The sequence below is a fragment of the Marmota monax genome, unplaced genomic scaffold (genome assembly GCF_021218885.2).
Source record: "Marmota monax isolate L192 unplaced genomic scaffold, Marmota_monax_Labrador192_F-V1.1 WCK01_AAM20220418_F8-fsc00022, whole genome shotgun sequence".
Taxonomy (NCBI): Eukaryota; Metazoa; Chordata; class Mammalia; order Rodentia; family Sciuridae; genus Marmota; species Marmota monax.
This window is the reverse complement of record NW_026695215.1, coordinates 24,921,111-24,946,514: the sequence shown is the minus strand read 5'-3', so window position 1 is coordinate 24,946,514 and position 25,404 is coordinate 24,921,111. Positions and strand designations below refer to the sequence as shown.

General features: G+C 40.0%; 1 protein-coding gene across 1 annotated transcript in view; it reads left to right on the top strand.

Moving 5' to 3' along the window:
• Positions 1–9,837: 9,837 nt before the first annotated feature.
• Positions 9,838–25,404, top strand: part of LOC124084619 (collagen alpha-4(VI) chain) — a 101,585-nt gene continuing 86,018 nt past the window's right edge. The window contains exons 1-5 of the mRNA XM_046431960.2: positions 9,838–9,922; positions 15,552–16,154; positions 18,358–18,945; positions 19,650–20,255; positions 24,381–25,010. Of these exons, the coding sequence (XP_046287916.1) occupies positions 9,847–9,922; positions 15,552–16,154; positions 18,358–18,945; positions 19,650–20,255; positions 24,381–25,010 (2,503 nt within the window). The 5' untranslated portion in view covers positions 9,838–9,846. The remainder of the gene's footprint in view (positions 9,923–15,551; positions 16,155–18,357; positions 18,946–19,649; positions 20,256–24,380; positions 25,011–25,404) is intronic.

Below are 25,404 nucleotides of genomic sequence, written 5' to 3'. Positions count from 1 at the left end.
ATAAGTGTGTACGATTCAGAGGAAGAACACAACGGAGTGATTTGCCACCAGGCTTGCATAAGGGAGGTGATGTGTGAGTGGGATTTCTAAAGATGAACAGAGGTGCCGTGTGTGTGTGTGTGTGTGTGTGTGTGTGTGTGACAGAGTATGCACATGTGCACAAGTATTGGAGCCGAGGAGTGATGTGCTGCATCTAGGGAGAAGGAGAGAATAGTGATGTTTTCAGAATCTGTAAGATCTGAATGAACTTGGCAGAACCTATCTTCTAACTATGGGACCTTCTCAAAATTTTGTAGCCTAGTCAATCCATCTTGCAATCTATAAAGAAATATATTTTTAAAAAATCTTCTTTAGGGGCAAAAAGGCTTGTGTTGTTGTATTTAGTGTTTTTTAAAATTTGTCTTTTAAGAAATTATTGAACATTATATAAGACACTAAAAAATGATGTAAAGAGTAGGTCAATGGTGCTTTATGCTGAGATTCTGGAGATAAAATGAAAGGTTCATTTCAATAATCACAGCTAATTTAAAGACCTTATTTCACCTGAGTGACTACACTGCCTACCAGCTTGGTGTCCCACCTGGCACCTGGATCCTTCGACATAGGGAAGCTCTCTCACTGCTGTCAAAAGTCTGCTATAACTCAGAATCTCACTCATTTGTACTGGAGCAAAAATGTGGTCAGCTCTTTGATCAAGCAAAACTTTTCTCTTGGAATAAAAAAAAGCTGAGGAAGGGGCTGGGGTTGTGGCTCAGTGGCAGAGCGCTTGCCTAGCATGTGTGAGGCCCTGGGTTCGATTCTCAGCACTACGATAAATAAATAAAAAAATAAATGAAGTAAAAAATTTCATCAACAACTAATAAAAATAGTTTACAAAAAGCTGAGGTTTTGTTCTGTCAGTGAGAAAGGACTACATTTTTGGGATTTTTGTTTTGTAGATTTTACTTGACAAAGGCAGTGGTGACACCTCCAATTATGTGGCTTTTTACAAAATCCTTCCTCCTCCATTAGCTCATGCTGTGCTCACAGTAACTCTGCCCTGTGTTGCTGGCTAAGTATCATTACCTCTATTTTGTGGCAGGCAGAGCTGAGGCTTAGAGAGTTCAAGAAACTCTGTAAGAAACCACATAATAGAAATGTGGCAGGGCTGACACTGAGCCAGAAAATTTAAAATCAAGTTCTTTGTCATTTTCATTTTACCACACTGTAATCTCACTCCAGTTTCTGGAAAAATATTCATCTTTAAAAATTTTTTTTTCTTTTTTTAAAATTATTTATTTTTTAGTTGTAGTTGGACACAATACCTTTATTTAATTTATTTATTTATATGTGGTGCTGAGGATCAAACCCAGGGCTTCACATATGCTAGGTAAGCACTCTACTGCTGAGCCACAACCCCAGCCCTTCTTTTTAAATTTTTATTTAGAGCATTATATTTATATACATAGTATCTGGGCTCCTTTTGACATAATTATACATATACATAATTTGATTTCAATCTCCATTCTCCTCCCTCTCTTTTCTCTCTCTTTTACTGGTATTCCTTTCACACCTTTATTTATTTATTTTTTGGGTACTTGGGATTGAACCCAATGGTGTTTTACCTAGCTATATCCTCAGCCCTAGTTGTTGTTGTTGTTATTATTATTATTATTGAAACAGACTCTCGCTGAGTTGCTGAGGGCCTTGCTAAATTGCTGAGGCTGGTCTCAAACTTACAGTCTTCCTGCCTCAGCCTTCCAAATCACTGGGATTACAGGTGTGCATCTCTATGCCTGGCTATTTATTATTTATTTCTATTTCTATGTACCAGGGATTGAACTCAGGGGCACTTGACCACTAAGCCACATTCCCACCCCTATTTTGTATTTTTATTTAGAGACAGGGTCTCACTGAATTGCTTAGTGCCTCGCTTTTGCTGAGGCTGGCTTTGAACTTGTGATCCCCCTGCCTCCACCTCAAAGAGATGTTCCCTTTGGTACATTTATATATGTATACAACATGACTCTGTTATATTCATTCCATAGTTCTTTCCTTATCCCTTCCTTCTTCCCTTTCTTTCCTTCTCTTACTTCTACCCCACTGATCTTCTCTTTATCTTTATGATATCAGATTCCTTCCCTCACTGCCTTCTTTCCCTTAATTTTGCTTTAGATCCCACATATGAGAGAAAACATTTGACCCTTGATTTTCTGGGACTGAATTATTTCACTTAGCATGTTTTTCCATTTTCATCAATTTACTGACAAGTGCCTTACTTCATTCCTTTTTATGACTAAGTAAAACTCCATTGTGCATATATACCACATTTTCTTGATCCGTTTATCTGTTGATGGGCATCTGAGTTGATTTCATTGTTTGGCTCTTGTGAATTGTGCTGCTATAAACATGGAGGTGACTATCTTGCTGTAGCATGCTGATTTTAGATCTTTTGTGAAAATATTAAGGAATGGGATAGCTAGGTCACATGGTGGTTCCATCCCTAGTTTTTTGAGGGCTCTCTACACTGCTTTTTAAAGTGGTTATACTAATTTGCTTTCCAAAGTGATTGTACTAATTTGATTTTCTGAGTCTGGATAGCATAGCATTTATTATTATTCATATTCCTGATAATTGCCATTCTGACTTGAGTGAGATGAAATCTTAATGTAGTTTTGATTTACATTTGGAGAAATCTTCTTGAAGAATATACAGGAAATAAAGGATGGTGGACATTACCACACATTACACAACCTGGCTTTATCCTTCCTCATCCTATGACCTGCACTTTCTAAGATTTCTGGTGACAGAAAGTAGAGGGGTGACAAGAGTGACCTGGCCTGCCCAAGGTTATTGGAGAAGGCTGATCTTCTTAGTGTTCATTCCTGAATGAACATGCCCTAGAAAGGTAGCCAGGCTCATGAAATGTGATGATGGAGTTTATAGACCATACAGAAATTGAGTTTGAGTATTCTTTTTTCCTTGGATTAAATCATTCAGTAGCTTATTCAATCATTTATATTTCCATCATAAAAAAGAAATAATGTACTGCCGTGTAGGTGTGTGAGCCTTGTGCAGGGTTGGCAGAGCCTTAGCGATGAGGGATGCAGTGGCTCTTAGACTCTGGAACAGGGCACATTCTAGCACTGGCTCCAGTTACAAGATGGCGCACAGCATAGTAGGAGCTTGGGTCATGCACAGTGGGGGGCAATTTAGACTCTTTCCCTGGAGTAGTGCAACCTCAGGAACTCCAGGTGGCCCCCCAGGCTGAGTTCAAGGCCTGTACAGAGTGCAGGATTCTCCAGAAGTAAAGACTGTGTCTGTGCAGTGATTGGGGCCACTGGGGCCTCCTGTTTACTTTTTCCCTTCAGAGAGGTCTGTCCTGGTTCAAACTGATCTTGACTTGGGGAGATGCGGTGGCAGAGGCAAGGTACTTCGTTCCCTTCTCTGTGTGGCCATCTTGAGTTTCTGTGCTCTATGGGATTTCTGCCACTCCTGCTATACTCCAGCACTGTCTTTTAGTCACCCTTGTAAAAATATAGTTGTTTATTCATTGTTTGGGTCCTTTCTGTGGGGGTGGGGCTGAGCATTGGGCACCTCTAGTTGGCCAGCTTGCCGATGTTACTTTCAGCAAATGGCATAAATGATGGATGAGCCAGGCAATATGAGGAACCAGAGAAGTCAGGATATAAAGAGAGCCTAGGATAATTACAAACCATGATTCTTTTTTGTTCCAAAATTTTAAACTTCTCACAAATTAATTGTGTGCCAATATTTTAATTAGCATGGCTGATTAGAATATCATGGCCATTAGCACCAGTTTATTGCTTTGCAAACAGTTATGCTAAACTCTGGCATTGCAATCCTTGTCCCTTGCTGGAGGAAAGCTCCAAGATCTGTGTCGTCGTTGTCTTCTTCTTCTTCTTCTTCTTTAGCCTAATGAGACATTAATTGTCATTGAAATGTTTGACATAGCTTCCCTCAAATATTTTACAACAAAATTGTATATATATCCAAACCATCATAAGATTTATGAATGGGCACAGAAAGCAAATGGTAATGTTTATAAAATAGGTTAAAGCTAAACTTTAGTCTTGTTCTTACTTTCAAGCATGCTGTTTGGATTTTGACATGATGTGTACAGAAAAGTCTGTTCATGTCCCCCAATTGTTTGCCTTCTGGAGCTTCCTGTCCAGATGTGGTACACTGCAAGTCTTTCTTATAAGGAATCTGAAAGTCCAGAGGAAAAAAACCCTCAAAACACAAAAACCAAATAAACTTACAGATAATGAAGTATGAATGGAAAGAAAATTGAAAAAATCTATTAGAATTATTTTTTTCACATTTTTGCATTGTTTATTTCATCCAAATATTTTGAAGCTTCTGATTACCTCAGCTGTGTATATCCAAAGAAAACATTTAAAAATTATTTTTTTCTTTCCTTTCTCCATTTCCTTGATAATAGACACTTGCTTTCTCTGTGTGAACTAGAAATGCCATTGAAGGCAAGTGCATAGAAGAATGTTTTAATTATATGTTCCCTTGGATTAGCTCATCATGAAAATTCTTGGGTGCCAAGAATTCTTGGACTTACTGAATCAGAAACTCTGGGTTCTGATTGCTTTTTTTTTGGTGCTGGGGATTGAACCCAGGGCCTTGTGCATGCAGGGCAGACACTGTACTGACTGAGCTATATCCCCAGTCTTCTAATTGCTTTTCTAGGTGATTCAGATGAAACACTCAGTTTTTTTTTTTTTTTTTAAATCTTTTTCCTCCGGTACTGGGGATTTAACCCAGAGGAACTTTACCGTTGAGCCATATCCCCAACTCTTTCGAGACAGGGCCTCTCTAAAGTTACTGAGGTTGGTCTTGGACTTGTGATCCTCCCACCTCCGCTTCCTGAGTCATTGGGATTACAGGTTTGCGCCACCATGCCTGGTGCAACACTCAAGTTTAAAAGCCACTGACACAGAACATTAGAAGTGGAGGATTTTCATTTTATAGCTGAGTTCACAGAGGGAGAACAAAAACCTTGAAGGTGTGTGGCATAAAAAACACTGCTGATTTAAATGAATGAAGTCAAGGTTTATGGTTGAAGACTGAAAAATTCTGCCTGGGTTCCCTCTTCTAGCCCACCTTCTCGGCTTAGGAATTATAGAAAACCAAAAGTCTCTCAGAGACTGACAATGTCCTAAGCGTTTAGATAGTACAGATGTGGGAGCACCGATGATGGCGTCACAAATGTCCCACCTCTTCACAACCTTAGGTCCTGAGGCTGTGATTAAGCAGGCTCTCTCAGGGCCATCTAGTGTCCTTGCACATGCTCTTCTTTGGAACTTCCTTTCTTTGCCTGCTCTCCAGAAAATTTCTTTTCTTTTTGTAGTGGTGCAGGGGATTGATCCCAGTGCTTCAGGCATGCTAGGCAAGCACTCTACCACATCCCTAGTTCTCACCTGCAGATTTCTGCTCTTCCTTCAACTCTTACCTTCAGCATCATCTGCTCTGCGAATTCATCACTCAGGTGAAGAGAGACACTCACACACCTTGTTTCTCTGCACCTTGCAAAGATTTCTCTATCATTCTGCTCCTCCCACAATATTGCAATTTATCTCTTTCTCCATTGGACTCTGAATTTGCTGAGGTAAAAAACATGGTTTCTTTTAATCGGTGCCTGACATATTGTGTGGCAAACAATAAACACTGAGGAAAAAAGTTGCAAGAATATTTCAATGCCGTGTTTCTCTCTCTCACTTTCTCTATGAATTATTATAAATTTTGCTGTACATTTAAGAGTACATGGCTGGCATTGAAGCCCTTTGTCACATAATGTACCAGAGTATCTCTCTCCCTCTTTTTTCTTTTTTCTTTTCTTTTTTATTTTTTGGTACCAAGGATTGAACCCAGGGGTGCTTAACCACTGAGCTATATCCTCAGTTCTTTTTTATTTTTTTATTTTGAGATAGGGTCTTACTAAGTTGTCCAGGCTGGCCTTGAACTTGTGATCCTCCTGTCTCAGCCTCCTGAGTTGCTGGGATTATATGAGTGCACCTGGTTTATTTAACTTTATTATCCTGAGTTTTTAAAAAATTTATTACAATAAAAAAATAATGATGGTGCATGAATTTATTTTGGATCATTTTTCTTGGCACTTTCAAACTCCCAAGATCTGTACCCTCATACAGTCCTTAATTCACTAAAACAGTTTGTTATTTAAGAGACATATAATAATTTGTTTACCATGAGGTGAAAATTTATTGGGGGTTGAATATTTATTTATATTTGGTACTGGGCTTGAACCCAGGGTGCTTACCGCGGAACTATACCCCTAGTCCTTTTGATTTGTTTATTTTGAGACAAGGTTTCACTAAGTTGCTTAGGGCCTCACTGAATTGTCCAGGCTGGCCTTGAACTTGTGATCCTCCTGCCTCAGCTTTCCGAGTTCCTGGGATCACATGTGTGTGCCACCATGTCAGGTGAGGATTGGATTTTTTTTTGGGGGGGTACTGGGGATTGAACTCAGGGGCGCTCAACCACTGAGCCATATCCCCAGCCTTATTTTGTATTTTATTAAGAGACATGGTTTCACTGAATTGCTTAGCACCTCACTGTTGCTGAGGCTGGCTTTGAACTCCTGATCCTCCTGCCTCAGCCTCCTGAACTGGTGGAATTACAGGTGTGTGCCACTGCGCCTGGCCAAGGATTGGATATTTAAAGTTTTAAAAATATCTTCCCTTAAATTACTTATCTGCCTTCCAGAGAAGGTGTTAAGGGGAGGATTATGTCGAAAATGAGGAGCGGAAGCTGAGCACAGTGTCTACTTGCTTGTAATCCAGTTATTCAAGAGGTTGAGCTAGGATTGCAAATTTGAAGCTAGCTTGGGCAAAGTTAGTGAGACCCTGTCTCAGAATTAAAAACAAAACAAAACAAAACAACACACAAAACTAAAAACACCAAAAGGGCTGGGGATGTAGCTCAGAGGCAGAGTACTTGCCTTGAAAGTGGGAGGCCTTGGGTTCGATCTCCAAATACCTCAAACAAACACACACACAGACAAAACACTGAGGAACAGAGAAGTCTAACTGTATCATATTTGTTCATTGGAAAATCACTGGACCAGCCCTTTGGGGGAATGTTTATAACGTAGTAGTCAATAGAGTTGGTTGCTCAAATCAACTGTAAGACTTCAAGAGCCATCACATAAACCCTGAAAGATGAAATGGCTTGTTCAAATTTACAGAGCAAATGGCCAAGCTGAAACCAGAGCCAAAGCCTAAGGGCTGCCTTTGAAGTCAAGTCTTTTCACTCTGTTTTTTTTTTTTGGTGAGGGCTATAAACAATGAAAAAGATGTGGTTGCCTCATATCTTTGAATCATTCTTAAGGAGTAAATTGAGCATGAACAGTAGATCTGGGTCTTTAGGGAAGCGGGGCAGCCATACCACTTTGTGGAAAGTGGAACTCAGTTGTTGGATATCTGGTATTTCTGGGCACAGTGATGGTTATTTCCACATAATATTCCATCTGAAGAGCCCAAGGCTGAAATGGATGTGAATACTATAGAGATTCTTGCTTAAACTCTTGATATGTTTAAAGAAATGTTCTTTAACATTTACCAATTTTTTAAATTGTTTCTGGTATAGTAAAATTTTTCTCCCCAAATATATCATTCAGTGCTCTAAGCATAAATGAGCCATTTAGAATTCTATTCCCTGCAGTACCTAACACAGAGTTTGGAAAAAAATGTTGCTCCTTTTAGATCTAACTGATAAAAGAACTTGGATCTTCAGTTTACATTTTTACCCCAGGCTAAATTTCTCCCAGGTCTTTATTTGACATAAAGTAGACTCCAAAGTTGAATGACAAGTCTTGACTTGAAGATTTTCACTGAAGGGTCTGAAGCAGATGTTTGATGTCCATTCAGGCACTGGACCTGTAATCAAGTCACCTGGGGGGTGTGGCCAGGTCTTGGCAGCCCATAGCTGTGTAGTTCTGGTATGCTCCTTAACCTTTCTTGCACCCAATTTCTTCTATTTCCATCAACAAAATGAGCACAGTAATGCCTGATCTGCTGGCTTCTTCCAGGTTTGAGGTGAGAAATATGAAGATATTAGCAGAGTAACTTACAAAACAGCAAACAAAGAGCAAAAATTAAGTGAATGAATTAAATCAAATCATACAAATTATGCAAAAATTATTTCATTAATACTTAGGCAAATATCAGTTCCTCTATTTCTACAGACTCTAGAGTTTCAAGTTAGGGAAAATTCTTTTTAAATTTTATATCATGAAGTTCCAAGAAGATTATTATATTATTTAACAAACAAAAGAGTTCTTCCTCTTTTGTTTGTTAAACAAACAGGCCTGGGTTAAGTATTAATGAACTCACTGAATCCTGATGACACCACGAGGTAGGTGTATTTGGGGAAACTGAGGCACAGAGAAATGAAACAATTTGCCCAAGAACCATTATTGAGTAGTAGATCTGAGGTTCAAATTCAGGTAGTTTCTCTCCAAGAGTTCTATATGTGCAACTGGATAGCTAAGAATGAAAAGATGAAGTATCCCCTGCCCACTTGGACCCCTCGTTCAATGTGACTACTATGTTTTTCTTATTTTTAAACAAAGGTACTTTCGTAGAGTGAAAAAGTAGAAATGGAATCGAGAACAGATGATTTTAATGTGTGCTTTGGATATGAATTCACTTAGGGGAAAGGGTGGTCATGTTCTGCTTCTGCTGGGAGTTTATAAAATGTTTTTGGGCTGTGCTGATTTAATCAGGCAGATGTGCTCCTGAGATATTTGAATATTTTTTGCATGCTACAAATGTTTATCAGGTCATCAAACTCTTGTATAAAAATGCAAGCAAAATCATTGAGACATGTTTATGTTCCACCAAGTGAATTCAGCATGTGAAACAGAAGTTGTATCCCATGCCCTGTATGCTTTCTCCTTTTATAGCCACATCTGGACAACTTTCAATAGACAAATCTGAGGTGTACACTGTGGGTGTTTATAGAATTCTTCCTGAGTCAGATCAACAAGACCAGTTTCCTTGCACAACTGAAACAAAGTGGCAACATTTCCTTCTTATTTATTTATTTTTGGTACAAAGGATTGAACCCCAGGGCATTTTACCAGTGAGCTAATTTACAGTCCATCCTTTTAATATTTTATTTTAGTTTTTTTTGGGGGGGGGGTACCAGAGATTGAACTCAGGGACACTCGACCACTGAGCCATGTCCCCAGCCCTTTTTTATATTTTGTTTAGAGATAGGGTCTTGCTGTCTTGCTATGTGCCTCACTAAGTTGCTGAGACTGGTTTTGAACTCGTGATCCTCCTACCTCAGCCTCTCAAACCACTGGGATTATAGGCACGTGCCACTGTATCCAGCTTCCTTTATTCTCAAAAAGCATCTGTTGGTTTGGGGGTTTAATTGTTCTTCTTTTTCTTTTATTTATTCTATTTTGTTATACATGATGGCAGAATGCAATTCATTTCATATTGCACATATAGAGCACAATTTTTCAAGACACTGATTGTACACAAAGTATTTTCACACCATTCGTACTTAGGGTAATGATGTCTAACTCATTCCACCATCATTCCTACCTGCTTTTCCCTTCTTTCCCCTCTCTCCCTTTGCCCTATCTAAAGTTCATCCATTCCTCCCATGCTCCCACCCACCAATCGCCATTATGAGTCAACATCCTCATATCAAAGAAAACATTCAGCCTTGGTTTAATTGTTCTTTTAAAAAATAATGTTATTGAGATATAATTTACATGCAATGTGAGACACTCCTTTTTAGTGTAAGAAGGCACGATTTTAAATCACAGGGTTTCTTTTTCTTTCTAGGGTTGCATCTACAATGGAGACTTGGAAGATGTTTTTGGCCACCATCTTTCTTGCAGCTAGTTTTGACTTCATCAGAGCACAGAGGATTGGTAATGCATGGGATTCTTTAAGATCAAATGATTACCTTGCCAGGAACCTGGTGTTCTTGACAATCTTAGAAAATATTTTAGGACCTTCATACTTAGAAAAGGGGAATCAATTCATTGAAGGAGAATTTAGTCAGAATCTGGGAGCTTTTGTTAAATGATGGGTACTTGATTTTTTTTCAATACTTAATCTCAAATGACAAAAAAGGGATATTAAAAGTGCCATACTTCAGAATGTATTATCAGGCTCTGAAGTGCTTTTGTAAAAAGGGCCTGTTCTGCATTCTGCTTTGTTTCTATGGCAGAGCTGTTCCAAGGGGATAATTGTCATCATGAGATGGATAGCTTCACTGAATATTGGTGACACTGCTACAATTTTTTGTAGTCATTTTAACAGTGTTGAGACTTTCAAGATGAAAGTCATATCAAGAGAAGATTGTTTGAATAGCCTGAAGCCCCTGTGAGACACTATGAGGTTTAAATATTCAAATATAATTACATAGACTGTTATTTGTTGGGGAAAAAAAAAACATGAAGCTCTCTAAATTTTCCCTTTGTCCCTGGCTCCCATCCCTGTGAAGAGAAGTGGTGGTAGTCGTCTTATAATGTTTCAAAATCCTAAAACTACAAAGAACTAATGGAGGGCTTAAGAAAGTTACGAGGTATGAAAATGTAATCCTCCTTGTAGTTGCACATGATGGAACCAATACTTGTCTGAGAAATATTCCTACAGCTGGGAGATTTCTTCTGTTTGGAGAGGCCAGGGAAACACTTCATAGCCTGCATTTGACTGATCCTGAAAGAGTTGTTTCAGGGACAAACCAGTAAGCCAGCCCTAGAACAGTCACTGAGTTATTTTTTCCCAACAAGATTGCAAGGGAATCTGATTGAAGGGTCAAAGCTTAATTCTCCAGAAGTGACAGGTGGATTATTGTCTCTGGATTGGATTAGACCAACTTCCTCCAGTCCTTCTCTGTCTAAGCTCTCACTTGGTCTTTACTTTTCTAAAACATGAATTCCCCTGCCTCTGCTTTGGTTCTGAGGATTGAACCCAGGGCCTTGCAATTGCTAAGCAAATGCTCCACCGCTGAGCTACATTCTCAGCCCTTTTTGTTTTATTTTTGAGACAGGGTGTCCCTAAGTTGCTGAGTCTGACCTTAAACTTTTGATCCTCTTGCCTTAGTCTCCCAATTCTCCCACATCGATTGCAGGCGTGTGCCAACACTACTAGCTTGAAACGTGGATATTTTTTGATATATTTTAGATGGACACAATACCTTTATTTTATTTATTTATTTTTATGCCTAGAGCATGTTTTAGGCAAGTGCTCTACCACTGAGCCACAACCCCAACTCCTGAAACATGGATTTTTAATTTAACCTTCAGGATATGGACTAAATGTTAGGAGACCTGGCTTTTATCTAGCTCTTTGGATTTACAGTTGAGTTTTTCCTTTTCAGGTCTTATTTTCCTTCTTTGTGACTTGGGAAAATTAGATTGCTTATTCTATGCTTGTGCTGTCCAATGCAGTGACTATTAGCTGCATTGCCTGCTTAAATTAAAACAAATTAAAATGAAGTAAAATGTAACATGTAGTTTCTTGCTCATACTAGCAACATTTTAAGTGCTCAGTGGTCACATGTGCCTTGTGGCTGCAAACATTGCATGGATAATCTCACAGGATTATTTTCAGCTCTAAAATTTTGATTCCTATGTTTTCATTGCTGTTCAAGATTTCCAGCCTTATAAGTGCTCTCCCTTCCCACCCTCCCTCCTTCCTTTCTTCTCACGATGTGGGCAGTTAGCTGTAGCCCTGGCAGCAGCTGGGAGAATAGGTGTGCCAGCCAATAAAGAGGATCTAGGTGGGCACCAGCAGTGCCCACTACTCTTAGAAAGCTGTTATTTTTTTTTTAAATTTTTTATTGTTGGTTGTTCAAAACATTACAAATTTCTTGACATATCATACTCCACACTTTGATTCAAGTGGGTTATGAACTCCCACCTTCACCCCATACACAGATTGCAGAATCACATCAGTTACACATCCATTGATTTACATATTGCCATACTAGTGTCTGTTGTGCTCGGCTGCCTTTCCCATCCTCCACCCTCCCCCCTCCCCACCTCTCCCCTCCCCTCTCCTCCTCTCTCTCTACCCCCTCCACTGTATAACCCTGAGGGTCTCCTTCCATTACCATGCAATTTCCCTTCTCTCTCCCTTTCCCTCCCACCTCTCATCCCTGTTAAATGTTAATCTTCTTCTCCTGCTCTTCGTCCCTACTCTGATCTTAGTTACTCTCCTTATATCAAAGAATACATTTGGCATTTGTTTTTTAGGGATTGGCTAGCTTCACTTAGCATAATCTGCTCTAATGCCATCCATTTCCCTTTAAATTCTATGATTTTGTCATTTTTTAATGCAGAGTAATACTCCATTGTGTATAAATGCCACATTTTTTTTATCCATTCGTCTATTGAAGGGCATCTAGGTTGGTTCCACAGTCTTGCTATTGTGAACTGTGCTGCTATGAACATCGATGTAGCAGTGTCCCTGTAGCATGCTCTTTTTAGGTCTTTAGGGAATAGACCAAGAAGGGGAATAGCTGGGTCAAATGGTGGCTCCATTCCCAGCTTTCCAAGAAATCTCCATACTGCTTTCCAAATTGGCTGCACCAATTTGCAGTCCCACCAGCAATGAACAAGTGTACCCTTTTCCCCACATCCTCGCCAGCACTTGTTGTTGTTTGACTTCATAATGGCTGCCAATCTTACTGGAGTGAGATGGTATCTTAGGGTGGTTTTGATTTGCATTTCTCTGACAGCTAGAGATGGTGAGCATTTTTTCATGTACTTGTTGATTGACTGTATGTCCTCCTCTGAGAAGTGTCTGTTCAGGTCCTTGGCCCATTTGTTGATTGGGTTGTTTGTTCTCTTATTGTCTAATTTTTTGAGTTCTTTGTATACTCTGGATATTAGGGCTCTATCTGAAGTGTGAGGAGTAAAGATTTGTTCCCAGGGTGTAGGCTCCCTATTTACCTCTCTTATTGTTTCTTTTGCTGAGAAAAAACTTTTTAGTTTGAGTAAGTCCCATTTGTTGATTCTAGTTATTAACTTTTGTGCTATGGGTGTCCTATTGAGGAATTTGGAGCCCGACCCCACCGACTGTAGATCGTAGCCAACTTTTTCTTCTATCAGACGGCGTGTCTCTGATTTGATATCAAGCTCCTTGATCCATTTTGAATTCACTTTTGTGCATGGCGAGAGAAAGGGATTCAGTTTCATTTTGTTGCATATGGATTTCCAGTTTTCCCAGCACCATTTGTTGAAGATGCTATCCTTCCTCCATTGCATGCTTTTAGCCCCTTTATCAAATATAAGATAGTTGTAGTTTTGTGGATTGATTTCTGTGTCCTCTATTCTGTACCATTGGTCCACCCGCCTGTTTTGGTACCAGTACCATGCTGTTTTTGTTAATATTGCTCTGTAGTATAGTTTGAAGTCTGGTATCGCTATACCGCCTGATTCACACTTCTTGCTTAGCATTGTTTTTGCTATTCTGGGTCTTTTATTTTTCCATATGAATTTCATGATTGCTTTCTCTATTTCTACAAGAAATGCCGTTGGGATTTTGATTGGCATTGCATTAAACCTATAGAGAACTTTTGGTAATATCGCCATTTTGATGATGTTAGTTCTGCCTATCCATGAACAGGGTATATTTTTCCATCTTCTAAGATCTTCTTCTATTTCTCTCTTTAGGGTTCTGTAGTTTTCATTGTATAAGTCTTTCACCTCTTTTGTTAGGTTGATTCCCAAGTATTTTATTTTTTTTGAAGATATTTTGAATGGAGTGGTTGTCCTCACTTCCATTTCAGAGGATTTGTCGCTGATATACAGGAATGCCTTTGATTTATGCGTGTTGATTTTATATCCTGCCACTTTGCTGAATTAATTTATTAGCTCTAATAGTTTCTTTGTAGAGCCTTTTGGGTCTGCTAGGTATAGAATCATATCATCTGCAAATAGTGATAATTTAAGTTCTTCTTTTCCTATTTTTATGCCTTTAATTTCTTTCGTCTGTCTAATTGCTCTGGCCAGTGTTTCGAGAACTATGTTGAAGAGAAGTGGAGAGAGAGGGCATCCCTGTCTTGTTCCAGATTTTAGAGGGAATGCCTTCAGTTTTTCTCCATTCAGAATGATGCTAGCCTGAGGCTTAGCATAGATTGCTTTTACAATATTGAGGTATGTTCCTGTTATCCCTAGTTTTTCTAGAGTTTTGAACATAAAGGGATGCTGTACTTTGTCGAATGCTTTTTCCGCATCTATCGAGATGATCATATGGTTCTTATTTTTAAGTCTATTGATGTGGTGAATAACATTTATTGATTTCCGTATATTGAACCAGCCTTGCATCCCAGGGATGAATCCTACTTGATCATGGTGTACAATTTTTTTGATATGTTTTTGTATCCGATTCGCCAGAATTTTATTGAGGATTTTTGCATCTAGGTTCATTAGAGATATTGGTCTGTAGTTTTCTTTCTTTGAAGTGTCTTTGTCTGGTTTAGGTATCAGGGTGATGTTGGCCTCATAGAATGAATTTGGAAGTTCTCCCTCTTTTTCTATTTCCTGAAGTAGCTTGAAAAGTATTGGTATTAGTTCTTCTTTAAAGGTTTTGTAAAATTCTGCTGTATACTCATCCGGTCCTGGGCTTTTCTTAGTTGGTAGTCTTTTTATGGTTTCTTCTATTTCCTCAATTGATATTGGTCTGTTTAGGTTTTCTATATCCTCCTGACTCAATCTGGGCAGATCATATGACTTAAGAAATTTATCTATGCCTTCACTATCTTCTAATTTATTGGAGTATAAGGATTCAAAATAGTTTTTGATTATCTTCTGTATTTCTGAAGTGTCTGTTGTGATATTGCCTTTTTCATCCCGTATGCTAGTAATTTGAGTTCTCTCTCTTCTTCTCTTTGCTAGCATCGCTAAGGGTCTGTCGATTTTGTTTATTTTTTCAAAGAACCAACTTTTAGTTTTGTTGATTTTTTCAATTGTTTCTTTTGTTTCGATTTCATTAATTTCAGCTCTGATTTTAATTATTTCTTGCCTTCTACTTCTTTTGCTGTTGTTTTGCTCTTCTTTTTCAAGGATTTTGAGATGAAGTATGAGATCATTTATTTGTTGGTTTTTTCTTTTTTTAAGGAATGAACTCCACGCAATGAATTTTCCTCTTAGAACTGCTTTCAATGTGTCCCATAGATTCCGATATGTTGTGTCTGTGTTTTCATTTATCTCTAAGAATTTTTTAATTTCCTCCTTGATGTCTTCTTGTTATTTTTATTTTTATGTTTTAAATTTTTTTTTTTTTTATTAAGTTCAAGGGATGTGTGGAGAGCCAGGAAAAGGAATCTGATTGAAGGGTCAAATGTCTGTCAGAAAGGAACGAAGGGTGGCAGGGGACTAGATGGGCAGCTACAAGGAATCAGAGGAGATGATTGTGTATCTCGGGCTGTATGCATACCGGCATCCATTGGACTTGTGGGGGGTAAGGCACTGCATTGGGAGAGATGGATTTCCAGCCAGTAGATGTCAACTTATAATATTTTATCTTAAAGCATCTCTTTCTCAGTCTGCAGGAAGGCCTCTGTGGGAGATGTGGTATTTCTGGTGGACGCCAGCAACAACCCCCAACATGCCCGCAGTGTGCGGAACTTCCTGAACATCCTGGTTAACAGCTTTAATGTCAGCAGAGAGACCATCCGGGTGGGTCTGGCCCAGTACAGCGATGCACCCCACTCAGAGTTCCTGCTTTCCACCTACCACCGCAAAGTCGATGTGTTGAGACACATTCAGAGGCTTCAATTTAAGTCTGGGGGAAACAAGTTGGGCCTGGCTTTGCAGTTCATTCTGGATCACCACTTCCAGGAGGGAGCCGGGAGCCGCGCAAGCCAAGGGGTACCCCAGGTCGCTGTGGTCGTCAGCAGTGGCCAGGCTGAGGACCATATTCGTGAACCTGCTGAGGCATTTAAGAAGGCAGGCATCCTACTTTATGCAGTTGGCATTGGAAATGCAGCTCGGGCAGAGCTCAGGGAGATTGCAAGTAGTCCCAAGGAGAAATTTACCTCCTTTGTTCCCAGAGTCTCTGGCCTGGTCAGTCTTGCCCAGAAGCTGCAGCCTGAGCTGTGTGATACTTTGGCAAAGGCAGCTCAACTTGTTGACCCTGTATCTCCAGGTACACAAACTCCCCCCCCCCCCCCTTTTTTTAAAATTTGAATGTCACAAAACTCAAAGCATTAGCTCTTATTCATCTCTCCTACTCTTCTTATTTTCCATATGTGTGCATGTTTAATTTTGAAATTAAAATTTCATTAAGTCATTAGTATATTGACATAAGGATGTAGTATTATTTGATTCTAGAATGATATTGTTATTCTTAGCTTAACTTACCCATATTGTTTGGATGTGAGTGCAGAATAGGAGAGTTTTCCCAGAAAGTGTGCATATTTCACTGCCAGTGTTTGGTATAATATACTGGTTAAGAGAAAAAAAAATTAGGGAAAGGAAAGATCTGGGTTCAAATTCTAGTTCTCTGCATTCTACCTTTTTTTTTAAAGTAGAGATTGAACCCAGGATGTTTTACCACTGAGTTATATCCTTAGTCCTTTTTATTTATTTGTATTTTAGTTTTGAGACAGCATCTTGTTGAGTTGCTGAGGCTGGACTTGAACTTGCAGTCCTCCTGCCTTAGTCTCCCGAGGTGGGCATCATCATGCCTGGCTAGTTCTCTACTTTCTAAGTGTGTTATCTTGGACAAGTAACTTAATCTCTCTGAATCTAAATTTTCTTTCTGGGATGAAACTTTCTGTCTTAGAGAGTTATTGAAAGCATTAAAAAAAATTGTGCAAGAAAAGTGTTTAGCACGGTGTATAGGCAACCAGAAGTGCCCATAAGCATTTCCTAGTACTACCTGTCATTACCTGTGTTGATGATGTACCTTTCATCTGCTTTGTACTTCTATTGGAGATGGGACATAAGCTGGAGAAAATTCTTTATAAGTTAATTACCAAGCTCCCATAATAAAGCATACTTTGAGCAGAGAAAGAGAAAATTGCTTGTGTGTTCCATCAACACCCACAAGAGGATGGAGCCTTCCTTATTTATTCATTATTTTGGTATATTGTATAGAGTAGGTGACACTTTGGACCCTTTGATGCAGAAGCATGAGGTTGTAGTTCTGCATTTGCATGACCAAATAAATATTATATGTCTTACTTTTCTATAGCACTTTAAGGTTTACAAAGAGGTTTTGTAATCATATTAATAATAACTACCATTTGCTTGGTGCTCTGTAGTTTTCAAAACTTGTTTATTTTGCTCATCTGACTGATCCATCATCCCAACTTTGTTGGATATGTAGGTAATGAGTATCATTATTTGCATTTTTCAAATGAGAAAACAGGCCAAAGGGTAGCACAAGACATGCAGGACAGAGCTAGGTCTTTTAATCAATCCCAGGTCTTTTACAGCAGGTGTGTGAGGTAGTGTTCTCAGAAGTAGAGCCTGAGACAAGGATTTGGATACATGTGGTGTGTCACAAGCAAGGATACTGGGTTTGGGGGAACAGAGAAATAGAAGAATGTAGGGAAGGGTGTGATCTCAGGCAAAAGTTTCATAAAGAGCAGTTTCAACCTGATACTGGAGGGGAACTCAAAAATGTAGATGATGCCTCAGAGGTGTATTGACCCTGAATCTGGGTCAAGCAAAGATCTGGCCTTTTTTTTTTTTTTAAATTTAAATTGTGAGTGAAGAAGTTCCAAAGGCTGGAGGGAACCTTCCAAAGAGCAGTGCACAGAAATAGTAAAAGTAACCCAAAAGGAACTGGGAGGAGCACAGATATTGTCTACTATTGTAGACTATCTTATTTTATCCTCCAAACAATCCCATAAGAGTCTGAGGTCTACTATAAAAAATTCAGAGAAGAAAATTAAGTCTTAGTGATAAACAGGTCACAAAACTGCTAAGTGGTAGCACAGCGATGATACATATCAAGGAACATGGAACATGTTCCAGTTTTCTGCCATGCTGATGCCAGCACCTTCCTTTTGTGACAGAATAGGAGGCTGATGGCTTATTCTGACCAGAAAGTTCATTTTTCAGCCTGATGCTAAATTTACACAAGTGTTTTCCTTTTTTAATAAGATTCAAGGGATCATCCAAGTGGATTTCAATGTCGGAAGTTATCAGTAGAGCAGGTCTGAAGTACTGGAAGATTATGGAGTGGAGGAAAGTGATGTCACTCTGAGCACACTGGGGACCACTTAGTATCAGCTGCCTGCTATTACAATTCCTTTCTGTGCACCACTTAGCACCATTGATTCTCAGTATTTTGAGTAAAGACCCAGTGACCCCCATGCCTTTTTCTCTCTCTTTTGCAGCTTGCAGAGAAGTAGCCCTAGCAGACATTGTGTTCCTAGTGGACAGCTCTACTAGCATTGGACCCCAGAATTTCCAGAAAGTCAAGAACTTCCTTTACTCCATTGTCTTGGGGCTTGACATCAGCAGTGACCGGGTCCAGGTGGCACTCGCCCAATATAATGACAATATCTACCCAGCCTTTCAGCTGAACCAGTACCCTCTGAAGAGCGTGGTCCTGGAACATATCCTGAATCTTCCCTACCGCACAGGAGGCACAAACACAGGGAGTGCCTTGGAATTTATCCGGACCAACTACTTGACTGAGTCGGGTGGCAGCCGGGCCAAGGACAGGGTTCCTCAGATAGTTATCCTGGTGACAGATGGGGAGTCAAATGATGAGGTTCAGGATGCAGCTGACCAGTTGAAAGAAGATGGAGTTATTGTATATGTGGTAGGAGTCAATGTTCAGGATGTCCAGGAATTAAAAAAAATAGCCAGTGAGCCATATGAGAAGTTTCTCTTCAATACGGAAAACTTCAACATCCTGCAGGAATTCTCAGGAAGCCTTCTTCAGACTCTGTGCTCAGCAGTGGAGGGTAAGATAAAAGGTGAGAAACTGTGTCAAAACCTAACATTACAACCGAACCGCTTAACTTTAATATGAGCCAACATATTCTGGGCATCATGGGAGGGCAGGAGAAGGAATGTCTATTATCTGTGAGGAATCTGGGGAGACTTCCTAAAGGAAGGGGTGTCTGGGTTGGATTTGAAAGATAGATGGAGTTCTCATAAGTAGAAAAGAAGAAAAGAACATTCTACCATGTTCAGAGGAAACAGCATGGGTTTTAGAGTCCAGAGTGGCTGCTTTTTAATCTTTCATTTACCATATTTCAGTTATGTAAGCATTAACAGCAGTTTCACCTCGTCAGTTTCCTCACCTGCACAATGAAGATAATAGTACTTGCCCAGAAGAATGATCTATGAGGACTAAAATCAATAGTATATAAAAAGCTTTAATACAGATTAACTATTTAGTAATGGTCAGTTTCTAATGCTTGCTCCATTGGTTGAAAAAGAACAATGGAAAGGTTCTAATAAAGCAGAAAATAGAGGCAGAAAATAGAGAGCCTTGTGAAAGATCCATACAGAGAAGGGGGAAATGCACAATATATATAAATATTGTGTAGATGCAGCACCGCTCCTTCTCACATGGGCCACACAAAACCATCCTTGTGTGAAATTTTCACAAGAGCTTGATTTGATTCACTTTCTCCTCTATGTCTTCCCCTCTTCCTCCTTTCTTTACTTTCAGAATACACTAAGGCCTATGCAGATGTGGTCTTTCTTGTGGACACCTCCCAGGAAACATCAAGGGCCAGTTTCCAGTGGATGCGGAATTTCATCGCCAGAACGGTTAGCATGCTGGAGGTTGGCAGGGACAAGTACCAGATTGGACTGGCTCAGTATGGTGACCAAGGTCACACTGAGTTTTTGTTCAATACCTACAAGACCCAGAATGAGATGATGTCTCACATCCGTGAGCGCTTTGTGCTCCGAGGTGGCTCCAGGAGGACGGGCAAAGCTCTGTGGTACCTTCATCAGACCTTCCTCCAGGAGGCAGCAGGAAGTCGGATTCTACAGGGCATCCCTCAATTCGCAGTGGTCATTACCTCCGGCAAATCTGAGGATGAGGCCTGGGATGCTGCGCAGACACTGAGGGAGAAGGGCGTGAAAGTCGTGTCTGTGGGTGTGCAGCAGGCTGACAGGGGAGAACTGGAGGGCATAGGGTCCCCAGCGCTTGTATATGATGTGCAGGGAGAAGATGGAATCAGACAGATATCACAAGATGTGAGTATGGTGATCCAAGGGACTGGACAGCCAGAGTTCAGGACTCAGGCTACGGAGGAAGCCATAGTAGGTAAGGCTTGGTTCCTGGCTATGTGAGCCACTGGGAGGTCTCCCACTCTAGGAGGAAAATCTGTGGAAGGATCAGAGAAAGGGGGCATTCTGGATTCCTTAGTAGTGGGGTATTGACATCTGTGGATAGGAAAAGGAAGCCTGGGATGCCTCCAATACACATCTTGTATTAATTAACTCTGATCGCTATAACGACACTGCATAACAAACCATTTGAAAAGTCAGTGGTTAAAAAGAATAATTTATTCTCACGGATTTGGGCCAGTTGATCTTAACTGGGCCCAACTGATAACTTTGCTGATCTCACCTGGGCTCATTTGTAGACCTGGAATTTGGCTGAGGGTTGACTGATTTAAGCTTGGCTCTTCTCCGTGTATCTCTCATCATCTTCCTGGGCTCATCAGGCATATTCTTTCCATGGTAATTGCAGAGGTGCAAGAGAGAAACACAATCACATAAGTACTTTTCAGACTCCTTCTGCATTTATGAACATTCCATTGGCCAAAGAAAGTCAGATGACTATGTTAACATCAGTGGATTGGGAAAGTATATTTTTCTCATGGAAATGAATATTTATTTATTTATGTATTTATTTTTGTACCAGGGATTGAACCTGGGGGGTGCTTAATCACTGAACCACATGTCCATCCCTTTTTATATTTTATATAGAGACAGGGTCTTGCTGAGTTGCTCAGGGGCTCACTAAGTTGCTGAGGCTTGCTCTGAACTCAGGATCCTCCTGTCTCAGCCTCCAGAGCCACTGGGATTACAGGCGTGCACCACCAAGCCCCGTGGAATTGAATATTTCTGAACAATAATACAAGTTACCATATACATTTTCCAGGATTAAAAAGCATTCAGGCTTTTCCCAAGGGATTAAAAAATCTTTCCTTAGGTTGGCATTTGAAGGAAGATGATATGAGTGTTTTGGGTAGGACATTCCTAGTACAGGATTTTCCTGGGCATCATCTGAGGTGTTGCACCCCTGATTCCAGCCAGTAGCATCTCCAATTATTGTGCAATCCAAAACACCCTCATATAGTCTCAAAATGTCCCTGAGGAAACGTGCACTATTGGTTGGAAACCACTGGGCCTTATCTCCTTCTAAGTCTTTTTACGTATTCTACTCACCAGCCAAACCGAACTATTCAAAAGATTGCCATGTATATGTCTTGCTTTCCCACCTCTGTCTCTGTCTTTGAACATCCTACTATCCTCCTGGAATACCCACAGTCAAAATTTACCTTTCAGGCTGGGTGCAGTGGCACATGTCTGTAATCTCAGCAGTTTGGGAGGCTGAGACAAAAGGATCGTGAGTTCAAAGCCAGCCTCAGCAATGGTGAAGTGTTAAGTAGCTCAGTGAGATCCTGTCTGTAAATAAAATACAAAAATAGGGTTGGGGATGTGGCTCAGTGGCTGAGTGCCCTGTAGTTAATCCAGTACCAAAAAAAAGAAAGAAAGAAAAAATTTGCTGGGGGCTGGGGATGTGGCTCAAGTGGTAGCGCGCTCGCCTGGCATGCGTGCAGCCCGGGTTCGATCCTCAGCACCACATACAAACAAAGATGTTGTGTCCTCCAAAAACTAAAAAAAATAAATAAATAAATATTTAAAAAAAAAATTTGCCTTTCAGTTCTTAAGTTATCTCTTAGTGAAGATCCTTTGATTTGCACATCAAAAGGGACCTAGCTGTCCTTTTTCTGAAGTTGTTTATACCTCTCCCCTGACCTTCCAACATCTGGAGCTTGGGAGCTTTGCAGTTTTATGAACACATATGAGACAAGAAGAGCATAAATCAGCACAGTAACAAGGAGCCAAGAACCTGATAGGTACTACATTAAATAGAATTAGAGCACAGGGAGGCCTACTGGAGAACGTGAAAAGGAAGGAATTGCACTGGTCCTTTAAGTAGGGTGTTATTTAGATATATTCGGAAAAGGGAAGGGGGCACTTTTGGTAAGGGGAAGAGTCAGGTAAGGGTTTCTTACTCCTGATAAGGATGTGAAAGTGGAAATAGTCTGAATAAATGTGGAAGAAAGTGAAAAACTGTACCAACTGGGACCAGAGGGAGCGTTTAGGAGCTTTAAGGGATGAGATTAGATTAGGTAGGATGTGCCCTGATTACAGGGTCCCAAGGCACCAGAAGTAATTGGAGGCTTTTAAGCAGGAAAAGTGGCACGATCAAGAGCAGTCCTGAAGAGAGCCTTTGGCGAGCATGCTGGGTTCTAGGTGGCATCTAAGACCCAGAAAGTATTTAAAGCTGAAACGCCATCTGGTCACATGTGGAGAGTGTCAGGGCCCAGCCTAACCATGGCTCTGATAATCATGAAAGAGATGAATCCTGGAGACAACTTGAAAGGAGAATAATAGTACTTGGTATCATTAGGGGAAGGAAGGGAGAAGCCGAGACTTCTGGAGTTTCTAGAGGAAGTACTCAAGATTTGTCAAAACCAGGGACAACACCCTTTCTTAAAACCCAGGGTTGATTGTTGATTCTTTATATAAGAAAAAGGACCATAAGGGAAATTAGAGGACACCAAGAGACCAAAGAAAGTCAAAAGTTTACTCCGTGGCCCTGTTTTACCTTCTCTAGATCTTATTTCACAATATTCAGTTGTCCATACACCGATTTTAGCCCTTGGTATATATCATTTTGGTAGATTTCTTTTATCATGTATCAAAGCAGATGGACCCCATTGACATGTAAACATGGCGGGCTTCCCTACATTGGGCATTGCCCTAAATAGGAGGGGTGTTATCTGAATTCTGAGTGGCAGGTAGTTTATGCTTCCTTCTTCCATTTGAGGCAGGCAGAAGGGGAGGTCCTTTTATAGCAAAATAAAACAGTCAGCTAACCCAATATTTGGACAAAGATTTTTTTTTTTTCCACAGGGCCTTATAACATTTCATATCACCTCTGTTGAAATAACATGAGAGTTATCATAAAAAGGTGTACAGATTTGTTTCACTTTGCTATTTCCAACTTTCATTAAGTGAGGAAAAATATTATTAAATGGAGGAGGTTTCAGACCTATAAAAGAGAATTTGTCCCAAGACTTCTTGAAACTAGTAAAACAAAGGAAAAAAAAAAACTAGTCTAGACTAATTCTTCTAAGACACTTAGATAAGTTGAAAAATGATCTTCAGTAGTTTAGTGTGGATATTCTTATCTTTACATAGTTTGCAAATGATGTGACTATTCTTTCTTGTGAGAATTTTGAGATAGTCATGAACCCTGTGATGTTCTTTGTCAAACAAAGGCTTCCCCTATATTCTAAAGTGCATGAAGTTGGGGAATGCAAATCAAAGCTTGCTGATATTTCATTTCACTCCAGTTAGAATGGCAGCCTTCAAGAATACAAGCCATAATAAATGCTGGAGAGAATGTTGGCAGGATTGCAAATTAGTACAACCACTATGGAAATCAGTATGAAGGTTTTTCAAAAGACTAGACCAAATGACCCTGTAATATCATTCCTCATTATTTATCCTGATGAATTAAAGTCATCGCACTCTGGGGATACATACATACCCACTGGGGAACCAGCCTAGGTGTCTGTCAATGAATGAATGGATAAAGAAAATATGGTATATATACACAATGGAGTTTTACTCAGCCATAAAGAAGAACAAAATTATGTCATTCACAGGAAAATGAATGGAACTTGAGAGCATTATGTTAAGTGAAATAAGGCAAACTCAGAAGGTCAAAAGTTGCATATATTCTTTTATAAGTGGAAGCTAGAGAAGAAAAAGGAAAAGAAGAGGGGGTGTCTCATGAAAAGCAAAGGGAGACCAGTAGAATAGAGGAAAGGGAGTGGGAAGGGAGGAAGGGAAGGAAAGAGGAAATACTGGGGAATGATATTGACCAAATCATATTGTTATATCATGTGTATGTATGAATGTAACAGTGAATCCCACTACTACATATAATTATAATGCACCAATAAAAATTTGTGGAAAATAAATAAAAACTCGAAGTGCAAAAATGAATGAAGTTCGGATATTATTATAATTCATAATAACCAAAATATTATTGTAGTAGATACATATAACTTTATATGTGAATATTGTCTTTATTTTTCTGCTCTCATGCAAGTACACTTCTTTCTGTTTTGGTTGTTTACAGCATGTCCAACTGCTATCCCAGCTGACTTAGTATTCCTCATCGAGGAATTTAGCAGGGCTAGGCAATCCAACTTTCAACAAGTTGTCAGTTTCCTAAAGACGACTGTCAACTCTCTAAGCATTCATACTGATGCCTTGAGAATTGCCTTGGTTTTCTACAGCGAGGAACCACGACTTGAATTTTCACTGGATACATTTCAGAGTTCAGCCAAAATCTTGGAGCATTTGGACAAATTAACTTACCAGGGAAGAAGAGGAAGGACAAAGACTGGTGCTGCTTTGGATTTCCTGAGGAATGAAGTTTTCATTCAGGAGAAAGGTGGCCGATCCCACCAAGGTGTGCGGCAGATAGCTGTGGTCATCACAGAAGGTTTCTCTCAGGACAATGTGTCCAGACCCGCTTCTCACCTACGCAGGGCAGGGGTGACCATCTACGCAGTTGGTACCCAGCATGCCTCAGACAGCAAGGACCTGGAGAAGATGGCCACATATCCTCCTTGGAAGCATGCCATCCCCCTTGAATCTTTTTTGCAGCTCTTCGTTGTGGGAAGCAAGCTTAAGAACCAGCTCTGCCCTGAGATTGTGGGCAAGAAGGCGTTCTTTCCTGGGATGGGCTATGCCCTACAAGAAGGTAGGGAGGCCTTTTCCAAATTTGATTAATTTTTTTCTTTTCAAAGTTTTTACTCTGCTTGCTCTATGTACCTACCTCTCTACCTGACAGAAGAGAAAAAATTCCAGAGTCCATTTGTTAAAAGAGAGAAACCCAAAACTTAGAAATTTCTGTCTTTATTTTTTTTCTTTTTAAGAATATGAAGTAAATAGTGAACATTTTTTTTGTTGTTGTTGTTCTGGAGATTGAACTCAGGGGAGCTCAACCACTGAGCCATATCCCCAGCCCTATTTTGTATTTTATTTAGAGACGGAATCTCACTGAGCTGCTCACTTCCTCACCGTTGCTGAGGCTGGCTTTGAGCTCATGATCCTCCTGTCTCAGCCTCCCCAGCTGCTGGGATTACAGGAGTGTG